This window comes from Magallana gigas, chromosome 4 (assembly GCF_963853765.1).
Source record: "Magallana gigas chromosome 4, xbMagGiga1.1, whole genome shotgun sequence".
NCBI lineage: Eukaryota > Metazoa > Mollusca > Bivalvia > Ostreida > Ostreidae > Magallana > Magallana gigas.
Genome location: NC_088856.1, coordinates 53214324 through 53225880, shown reverse-complemented (window position 1 = coordinate 53225880; position 11557 = coordinate 53214324). Strand labels below are relative to the sequence as shown.

Sequence of the window (11557 nt, the reverse complement as noted above, 5' to 3'; positions counted from 1 at the left end):
ACACTAATTGTTCTCAAACGATTAGAGGTCTTTCCACCTTAATACTTTTTAATGAATTGCTAGACTGCTCAATAAGGTACACACAAAATTATTATACCTATGTTATATGTTGTACTATAAAATGGGAAAACCACAAAGCCATAAATGATTTTTAATGAGATTTTTTCAAGCCATTTCTTTTAGAATTCCATGTTGTCTATCATAAACATCTATTGAATTACTTTTCTGAATATTTTTCCACTTACATTGAACAAAACTGAGCTAAGTGAATATTCTTTACACAAGCATATAAACAGAAGCCTAACAGTAGATGAGAGTGTTCTAGAGGCTAGCTGTCTTTGTAAGAAATGAATGGGTTGACAGTAAAAACAAGTTCCACTTGAGTAACCACAGGACTTGATTTGATACCTGGCTGACCCAATTGAATACTTTATTGCGCAATCCAGCAAGCTGTTGAAACCCTTACTATAATTCTGTATTTCAAAAGATATGAAAATTCATTTATTAACGGATTTCCAAATGACCTTGACTTTTGACCTTTATGTCATTTTGTTTGGCCAAGGTAGACGCTTCTATTCCAAGTGGTCCGAGGTCTCTATGATACACCCCTGCGAATGTTATCGTCATTTAAATTTTAGACCACGTGGTTATATTTGACCTTTTCAGTTTCGGAATAAAAATCGTGCCTCGTGTTTGAAGTCTATTTCATAGAATCTAGGTACTTGTGGTCAAATATAAAATCTAAACGTTTATTGACTTTTAAACTTTATCTTCATTAATTGGTGGATAAAATGTGTTCTAGAAATAAATGTAACAATACAAAACATATTTTTTTCTGCTGTTGCAACGATTAACATACTTAGTAGAGATCCCCCCTAAGGGTTTATTTTCGATCCGCGCCTGACCTAGTAATAGCATCAATAGTGAAACAGACTTTACTATTTTATGCAGAATGTTCCTTTAAATGGCTCGATATACTAAGTTTTTATTGAAAACAGACACCCATCATTTTTTTTAAAAAACCTGGTATTGCACGCAACAAGCATCAAACATGGCTATGATTTTATTAAGCATCCCCATGTTTATATTCTCAACCACTCTACACGTGATTGAACACGAACGATAATTCTGTTCTGAACACCATCGTTTAATTTAAATAACTGCTAGATGGTGAAATAAAACATATATTTTAAATAATTTTCATGTTTTAATATAAATCAAAGTAGGATATGATATGAAAAACAAACAGTTCTTACGTATTTTGCGAATTTTATCCAAACACATTTACTTCCGCTCGAAATTTCACAGGAACTAAACAAATCTCGGTGAAGTCCGTGAACTTTTATTCGAGCACCTCTGGATTTATTATATACTTAGCAACGCTTAAGAAAACATTCCGAGCACATTCGCAGGGGTGGTAATAATTCCAAATCTCTACCTCTTATGGTTTCAGAAGAGTAGCAATAACAAGTATTTAGTATAAAAGGGGCAATGACTCTGTAATTATTGTAAAGTGTGAGCTAAGGTGCTATATTTTTAACTGTCTTAAGATGTCCTACTACATACATGAAAAAGTTTTTCTCTACCACCCTAAACAAAAGTAATCTAAAAACTCATTAATTAACGGATTTCCAAATGACCTTGACCTTTGACCTTTACGTCATTTTGTTTGGCCAAGGTAGACGCTTCTATTCCAAGTTGTCCGAAGTGTCAATGATAAGTAATAAAAAAGTTGAAAGTGATTTTATCGAAGTTTCAATACTTTCAGGGGCAATAACTACTATAAGGGGGCCTCAGACCCTTTCGGTATGAATAGATTGAAGAACCCTCTTATTTTACTAAAGACATTGGTAAAAGTTCCAAGTCTCTATCTCTTATGGTTTCAGAGGAGTAGCGATAACAAGCATTTCCTTCTCAAAGGGCAATACCTCAATAAGTTCTGGGAGTTTTGTGACACAGGGTCAATTGGTGCCATAACTTTTAATGAACAATTACATAAAGTTTAAATTGTTTGCATAATTCTAATAACAAAAAAGTGACCCCGAGGTAAATAGAAAAAGAAGAAGAAGAAGAAACATAAAGAAATCAAGAGGTCTTTCACCTGAAAGATGGAACGACCTAAATATCCACACGTAGGTACTACTCTATAGAATATCACAAATATTTATAAATTAATTTCATTTAAACAGTCATATTTCTTTCTATCTCTCTCTCACTCTAACATATAAAACTCTAGTATATATTTAAAATAATGTAATACCCTGTGTGAAAAATTGAGCACAGTCCATAATCTCGTATTTTAAAAACAAATTTGAAACATTTTTTGAGACTACGCAACAGAACATGTAAAACCACTAAATCAATGTTATGTTTGGAGTCCAGTAATGTACAGTAATGCATAATACATTTATTCTTTGTTGCTTTGTGGTTTCCTTCTTGATAAGGCCCAGCCATTATTGATATGTTATACAATATCAACTCTTATATCCATGTTTCTCTATTATTGGGATCGTTACAACATTTATGATATGTTCAGAATTAGTCTTTTCATCCTTCGAAGACCAAGTCAAAAAGATCTCTTGTATTTTATGAATGATTGGCTATTGTGTAGGTTACATAACTGAAAGGGAATGTCCATAAAGAGCACAAATAAAAGAGCATTTCAAATTTTATGCTAGCTTCGAGCTTCTAGCATTGATTTTCTGTTATTTTAAGTTTTTGATCTACATGTGATATACATAAATGAAAATCTTTATCCAAGGAATCTCATTTTAATTTAAGAAATAAACAGCTTTTCCGGGATAAGAACTTAATAGGTATTGTGATCAAATCCTGGAAAGTCCGAAGTTTTCGCTATTCTTAAGATTAATATAAGGAAAGAAAAAGAAGTTGGTAAAGTTTTTAAATAAGGATATTAATATTAAGGGACAAAAATGTAATTGATATCAAATTTTCGCCATGATTTTTATAAAATCAAAGTGGAAGTTTGATATTTGTAAGATTATATTTTTATTTACGTCTGTTTTTGTGATTAAATGTCAATTTCTACAGCTTAAATTCTAAGTAGGGAAAATGCACCGTAGCTTGTAAACCCACAAGTTCCTCCTTTGTTTACCGGTTTGTCTTAAAGATTTTTAAAAACATGAAAATTATTATTGAAATAAAAATAAATGGAATACAACAAAAATATCACATTCGAGTTATAGTTTTGTTTTAAGTAAAATAGTTCTTTATGTTAAAAAAATTGTAAAGTTTCTCATCGCAAGAAAATACTTTTTCTCCGTGCTGTTCAAATATGTGTTTTTAAATTGTGTTTATATAAATAAATAGAGATACCTTTGGATTTAATTTTATCCAGTCAGAAGATATAAAAGACTAGCTGATATAAACGTTTTGGCCAATCACTAAGTAAATATACCGCGTGCATGCTTTTTTCAAATCAAGCAAACCACTTTATCTGGAGTGTAAAACGTTATACAATCTGAATATTATTTAAAGGTGCAAAAACGGTCAAAAATTATTTTTTCGATTTTAATGTTTATAATGCTCCAGTAAGGCATTTTTAAATGGCAACCAAAATTTGAGTGTCATTTGTTGAGTTATAAGCGAGTTTCAGAGCTTACAATTCATCGCTATGAAAACAAAGCTTTTATTTACATTTTGAATGTTGAAGTAAAAATTCCAGTTTTATACCTAAAATGAATGTGTTTATGGTTAGGAACTGTTTATCTATGCTTAAAAAGAATATGAATATAGACAAATCATCTTGAAAAAGATTTTTTACTGGTAAATTGAACCTATGTAAACAAAAACAGGGCGCGAGCCTTGTTTACATGACAAAGAATTGTGAGCCCTGTATCATGCTTAAAACTCAAAATTAAAACGACGGGCACCCAAATTTCATTTGATCATTAGAAATACATTCATATTTAAAAGCATTGTAAATAATAAAAACAGAAAAAATAAAATTTGACCAACATCGTGACCATGCCCCTTTAAGGTTCCTCGCCAGCTTCTTATAAGCTTTGTTCTAAATAAGTAATTAATTTATATTCATTTAAGAAATCGTTTTAACTTTTGACACATAATTAGAAATAATGTCTATAATTATAAAAGCACTGTCTCAAATCTTTAAAGAAATATATTGTAGATTCATTAATCTGGTCTACACAGCAAAACTATACACCAACATGCAGTAGTTGATTGCATATATGTAAGTTATGAAAATCAACTCCCCAAATCAGTACATGGTTTGGAATGTCGACTTGTTGTTGTTAACACTCTACCTTTTACGGACTGCAAGTTGTCTTTCGTTTTTTTCTGATGCAGAAATTATAAAGAGTAATCAGACTTGGTATTCCGGCGATTTGCAAAAATATATATTATAAGTTAAAGATTTGACATTTCTCTGCATCATTTATTTAAGGTAATGATTCAATTATATCCGTAAATTTGATTACAATGCTAAATACAAATGACCTGAAATACATTTTTTGCTGGTGTCTTTTCTTATTAAAATCTGCAGGACGCAAATCTTCCCGTTTTGCACTTACGCGTTCTTTATATTAAACATTAAAGCTGCATTGTACAAGTTTAAAATGTTCAAAACCTAGATCAACAGATTCAGTAATAGTCTGAGTGACCTGGGTGACTAATAGGTGTATATTAACATTTTTGGTGCAATGTTCTTGAACAATTTAACGTAATGAAAAATCCTCATTTATAAAAAAAAAAGAATATGCTCCATTTTTAAAAAAAAGTTATTTCCCCCTTTTACAGAAGGCTGCTTTGCAATGAACCTTCGGTTCAAGTGTATTAGTAAAGAGCTCTAAGGAAACAAAAAAATATTACATATTAGGTTGTTTAAAAATTACACCTGGAATACTCTACATGACTTAAAAAAAACCCCATGAAATATGGGAAAGTTTCTTTTTCTGTTAAATCTATTTAAAAACCACTAATGTCATGTATTTTTATAAATAAACTATTAGATTTAGGTGAAGATTGAGAAAAAACAGTTTTTATATTTATTCATTTGTTATGATATCTGAAAATGCAGATTTAGTACAACCATAGTTGCTTCGAAAATGTAAATTTATTCAGTATTCTGCTACATGTATCTACATTTTCTACATTTATGTTAATAAATCATTTATTCATATATATCAAATTATCGTGTTTAATTAAAAAAGCTGTTTGATCCGATTTTATATCAAATTTTGTGCACGTTTTTAAACGATGGTTATGCTTAGTATATGTTTAATAATGGACAAAGTAGTAGTTTTCTCAGTCAATTAGCCAACTTTCAATGAAAAAAAAATTATGTACAATATTTGTTAACAAAATAAACGACATGAAAGGGTACTGCGTTATTTCGCCTCATGTTAGAATTCACCCCTGACATCAAGACGGGTATGGTTGTATTACGATTTTGACATCGCAATAAATAAAGGTCATAATGTTCAGGCAAATTACAAATAAACATGTGTACGTTTTGTTTGCTAATATTTCTGAGGTTTGCTTTGTTTACAATCGATGAATAGCATGTGGGTTGTACAACTCCAATCATTTCGGGGACGAAACCAAACGGTTCCTTTTCTAAACATCCCATGATGCCTTTTGGTTTGTTTTTTCCGTCTGCCAAAAAGGAAATTATTTTTATTTACTTTGAATATTTGTAACTTTGAAAGGAGACCGATTCTGCTGGTGTAAATAGGAGAAAGTCCAAAATTTTCTAAAACAAGTGGTTTATATTGAAAATTATTTGATACTATGATAACAAAAAATTGGACCAAGAAGCTTTAAGATAAAATTAAAGACAAGTAAAAAATATCATTGATTAAAACCGGCCATTACAGAGTCAACTGTGCAATGCTAAAATGTATATAACACAATCACTTTAACATCATTTTATCCATTAAGTATCATTCAATTCTTCATCTAGTATGTTAGTAGCTCGCCAAATAATCGTCGGCAAAATTCATTATTTGCCGGAGAGCTAACAAAGCTAGAATATTGATGTCTTGTCGAAGCTCCATTTCTCTCTCGTAGTTTTTGACAGGAAGTATGTGAGCACGAGGAAGGCCCACGAGGTCCGCTGCCTTGTCGACCAGATCTCCGATGGCGGGAATGGAGAAAGTCTTGGAGACGTCCCATTGCAAACCTTCGCAGATCTTGTCAATTTGTGTAAGAAGGACAACTTGTGGAATTCCTACGAAATATTTTTGACAGTAAAAAAAATATTCTAAATTTTCTTTAATTACATTTACAACTGCAAAATCATCAGAAATAATGTATTATATTTACATTTATAATTTAAGCTTAAATCATTTAATTAAAGTAACGAGTATTTGAACATGCTTTTCAATTGCAAATTACCGCTAATTGTCAGAAAAAGGTAATAATAGTTGTAATTTTTTAAAATATGTGTATTTTTCTAAATTTAATTATATGTATCAAAATGTAACTAGACAACATTGAGATGGTGACCATCTCAGAGGGCCCCGCTAAAATAATTGACAAAAGAATGAAAAGCATTTCAGAGAATTTTGCTTTGACCTTGACCTATATTTAGAAATTTTCCAGCTGGTATAAAACTTTTTATTCAATCTCATCACCCCTTACATTTATGTTCAACCTGAGCAAGATAAAGCAAATGGGAGATAATCTATGGTCTGAAACTGATTTTAAAAGAAATCTGGTATGTCCTTCACATTGACTCGGTTCAAATTATAAAGTCACTGCACACCAATAACCCAAAAACTCTGTAATGTGAAGTAGGAGTCAAATAGGGCCAAGTCGCCGAGAGTATATTTATTCTCTGAATAAAGAATTTTGCAAGATCTAATATGACCTTGACACTTGACCTACAAATATCATTCAACGTCACTGCACACCCTGTTATCGTAGGCACTCTGTGAATGAAGTTTGAGCCAGATTGGACCAAAGGGGGAAAAATATGCTCCGGACAAGAATTTTTCATTTAATTCTGCTTTGACCTAGAAACATGGTTCAAGGTCACTGCACACCCATTACCCAGAGGCTTTCTGTGGGTGAAATATGAGCCAGATTGGGTCAAGGGGAGAGAAGATATTCTCCGAACAAGTGATCTCGGACGGACAGACGGACGGAAGGACGGATGGACGGATTGCGGAAGGGCAGACTGATCACTATAGGGTGCCATATCTCAGGAACAATCTTACGTCATTTCTTAGGAAAGTTTAGTGACCATGCTTGTTAGTCATCATTGCTATATGTATGTAAATCACAACTGATATCATACCTTTCTGATTAACTTTTGCTTGCAGTGTTTTTATTTTATCAATTATCGCCTGTGGGAAAATGTCTACACTTGTGGCATCCATCACGATGACAACGATGTGAATTTTGTCTTTGAGTAATGGAGTTGCTACATAACCAGGACTATCAGAACTAAACTGCGTTGAAGAATTAAACTGAAAAAGATCAAAGCAATATGGATTAAAAGGTTTATCAAAGTAACAAAGTCATTGGACAATGTCGCTGTTTATCGTATATTTTTCATGAATGTCATAAACCAGCACATTAAATGCACCAATATTTTTTTATTGATATATTGATGTCAATTTCAATTATGAGAATGCATTTTTGTAACCCGATTATAAGTACAACATGTTTTGTCATCATGGAGCTCGGTAACTTTCAAAATATGACGTCACCATGACGCACGCACAGTTTCTCAAAATATCATAGTTAAGCTTAGCTACTATATTGAGTTTTCATCTCTCATTTTTAAACGGCTCTTAACAACTTAACATCTTGTTTGCTTAGCACTTTTTGAGAACCATAAGTTAAATTTTCAACGATATCATCATTTTCTGTGTATTTCTTCTAAGTAGGGTAACTTTAGTACGTTGGAGTTTAAAAATTTATTTCGACCAAATAATTATTGAAAATCTTTTTTTATTTTATGCTGTTTGATGTTCATGACTTCATGACACTAAGTTTTCACTTCTCAAAAAGTATTACATTTGAAAACAAATGTTTAAACAACTTTTGACAAATCATTTGCATCATCTTGCATTTTAAAAGCTTGTTTCTGTTCTTTCCCGATATTAAATCCAAACCGCTATCACTTGTCGTTGTTCCGTGTTTTATCATTTGTTTTATCTGAATTCATTAAAAACTATTTGTTTTAGTAACTGATTACCTTTCAACAAAATACTTAAAAAATATTCAGTCATAATTTTGTACATAGAATAACATGATAATTATAGTCAATTTGATGTTTCAATATTTTATAACTTTAGGCCAAATCAATTGAAATTACTTTCGACATTATAATATGTTTTATTATTTACAGAACACAAAATTTGGCCGTGCACCATTATTTTAGCGATTTTGAATTGAAAAAAACCTACTTTTAGTTGAACAATAATATATTTAATATTTTGAATATATCAAATGCATTGACATTTTTGGAATACACGCATTTTGTATTCCAAATTTAATGATGATATGACGTTTAGTTAAAAAGCAATGGAAAAAGTCTTCACATTTTGTTAATAGATTTCGTAGAATAAAATTTCTTTTTTAAGAAGGGAACACAAACTATTCTATCAATCTAACGTTTTCATCTACTCTACCGGTAAGCCTTGTAAACAGGATGCTTTGAAAAATTCATCATAAAGTAGATTTGATATGCAGACCAAAAATTAGGGATAGTTTTAGAACAAGTCACAACACATTAAAACATAAACACTCGTTAGACAATTTTAAAGTATTCTTTTTGATACCAAATACTTGTCCGGCATGTTTCCATCGAGGATGCAAGAGAATTCTGCGGGATCTATCCCATCATCAATTTCCAGACCCTTCGTATCGCACAACTTGAAGTTTAAAGGTGGTCCTGATCTTCCCTTCTTCACGTCATAGTTTCTAAACTGCATTGACGAGTTGCAAAAGTCAACTATATTATCATTCCTTTTAAGCAAAATGTTATTACAACGACAGAGGTTAAATATAAATGCAATGCTATGAAAAATAATAATAATAAGACAATTAAAAAGTTTCCTTACTACATTTATGTGTGAGCACATATCTTCCAATTTGAAATCTACTAAAATTCCATTTGATTATATTGTACCTTTATCAACGTTATAATCGACAGAATTCCCATACCACCTTCAAATCATTTTTGAGCACTTTTATATTACACCATTTCCTTAAACTGTTACCAAATATTTAATGCATTGATATAGCACGCGTAATTGAATGCGATTGCCTTTATACAATACTGATCTCCACCTTGGTTGTCAGGCTTTTCCCCGTTGATCCAGACGGAGCCTGACTTGATATTGCTCCTTTGAATATTGAGATGATGGTGTTGATGAAACTAGACTTCCCAGCCTTCACTTGACCGGTAAGAAGCACTTTGACTTGCTCTACCCCAGTTTCTTCCAACGGGGTGTATTCTTCCACATCTCTTTTCAACTCTTGCATGTACTATGTGATGAACAAAACAATAGAATTTTTGGAAAAGGGAATGAACATGAATTAATATTCAGATCTTGTGTTAAAAATTGTGTTCTTTCAGTACTGTACCATTCATTATTAGGGTATTATACGTTTGTCATTTATCGTTTATTTATCATAGATTAATGTGTGTATTGAACATTATTCCAGACCAATCTTTAAGCCCCTTCACAAATGAACCATGTCCGTTTTGACATAGAAATGAAAAAAAACTGGTATTACTCAGATTATTGAGAAATGTCGAAATACAATCCTTTGTTTATTTTGAATGATAAAGAAACAACCCACTATAAAGGAGCAATCTCATTTCGAAAAATATCCTGTCTTCGTGCGAATGTGCACTTCAACGAACATGACTTGTATCACACAGTTATTCAGACCTCGCAATGTTTGATCTAACTGACTATAAAGTTAACAAGATTATATAAATATATATATAATGACTAATTTTGGCTAAAACTTTCTTGTGATAAGTTTCAGCCATCTTACCTGGTTATCAAATTTAGATGTAACTCTCCAGGAATGTGAAGTCAGTTGAAATTCTCCCTCTTAAAAGAACAGTGAAAATTGCGGATCAAAATGTTCACATTTTGTTCCTTATAAACAGTTTTTACTATACAAAGAAATGTACTGTTGTCGTGGCCGGTTATAATTTTCTTATTAGTAGAAACAGAAAATAACATAAAGTTTTGGATAAATATCAAAATGTTGTACTTGTTGTATACTCACCATCGACTTTGTAAACTTCAATGTCGTGCACTTCCAGGCTATCATTGGTAAATGCAGAAATATCAGTACTTTTCATATCATAAACAGTGCCTACTTTTGCGGTCGTTAATGTGTAAACTCCGTTTGACGGATTTATCTTTCCTGTAAAATACGGCATGTTTGGATCTCCTCTTCCAAATACCGGCCCGGAGGAGTGACAACAGGCAATTGCATTTGCGTACTTATCTGCTTTGATTGGGAACTTCTTATTTACACTTTTCTCATTATATCTAACTTGAAAAAGGAAAGCTTTTTCATCGTGTGCACCGAATTCGGCTCCAGCACCCAACCAGCTCTGTGACGTGTAACCCCCGTACACTGTACCCTTGGTGTTGTAGATTACTGTAATGGTTGGTCCCTGGGAGTCACACTTGGTGTGAAAGGTCCAGGCGCTACCTCCATCTCTGCTGACTTTGTAAAGAAGCGTTAATCGTAGCCTCGAGCTCCCACCAATCATCTGCTTTAAAGATTGTTGTTCTTCAGGCTGTAGGGGTATTGCCATGTTCTCCTCTTTCACTCTGCGAAAGTCTTAAACTGTATAGGACTGTATATTACTTTCGTTTTATTCCGGAAACTAACGGGAAAACCTTAATGGGCTACTAAATTTAGATTATTGATTTTTTATTTGCAAATACCTCTTAATGTTGTTGCCTGTTAAGAATTTTATCAAATGCTTACATTATTTTTTTAATAAGATTATTGACTTGGATATTTTTATGCTATCAAAATGATTACTGCGAGAACCCAATATTTGATGTTTAATGAGTGTGGTATTAAAACGTTGAAATGAACTTTAAAAGCCAACGATTTATCTATCAGATTGATAAGGAAACCAGGTATTTCACATAAAAAATTACACGTTCCGGTGTTATTTCGAGTTTAAAGAAGCCCACGTTTTTAACCTTCCACTTATCAGGACAGATAAGAGTGATGTATCTGCGAGAAAAGGCTCTAGAAAGAATCTAAAGGAAAGTGATAACGCGCACTGGGCAAACAAGAGTTGTGTTTCAAAATTAAATTTGCAATTAATGAATACATAACAATTACAATAAATGAATTTTTTAATTTTTTAATGTTACACACACACATTTACTTTTCATTCGGCTGATAGATTTGATACTTAACCAGATTACATTAATACTGAAAGCACGGTTTATGAGTGACCGTGAAAGTTATTGTGTACAGATAAAGGCATTCGATACCTCTATTTCGTGTAGTTTAAGGGTTCCATCCACCAGTCCATCTTTGAAGATATAATCATGTCTTATGTTTTATA

General features: G+C 32.1%; 1 protein-coding gene across 1 annotated transcript; it reads right to left on the bottom strand.

Annotated features, from left to right (window-relative positions):
- Positions 1–5131: 5131 nt before the first annotated feature.
- LOC105324133 (interferon-induced protein 44) lies at positions 5132–10855 on the bottom strand. The gene is made up of 6 exons (XM_066082972.1): positions 10243–10855; positions 10003–10061; positions 9286–9483; positions 8775–8921; positions 7283–7454; positions 5132–6211 (listed from the first exon to the last, which is right to left on the bottom strand). The coding sequence occupies exons 1-6, from the start codon at positions 10781–10783 to the stop codon at positions 5949–5951; spliced, it is 1380 nt and encodes a 459-aa protein (XP_065939044.1). The 5' UTR covers positions 10784–10855; the 3' UTR covers positions 5132–5948.
- Between the last annotated feature and the right edge of the window lie 702 nt (positions 10856–11557).

Coding starts and splice junctions, on each gene's coding strand:
- LOC105324133 (XM_066082972.1), bottom strand. CDS start 10,783: ATGGCAATACCCCTACAGCCTGAAGAACAACAATCTTTAAAGCAGATG. Junction 8,922..9,285: donor GGAAAAGCCTGACAACCAAG/GTGGAGATCAGT, acceptor TCGTCAATGCAG/TTTAGAAACTATGACGTGAA. Junction 6,212..7,282: donor AGCAAAAGTTAATCAGAAAG/GTATGATATCAG, acceptor AATATTTCGTAG/GAATTCCACAAGTTGTCCTT.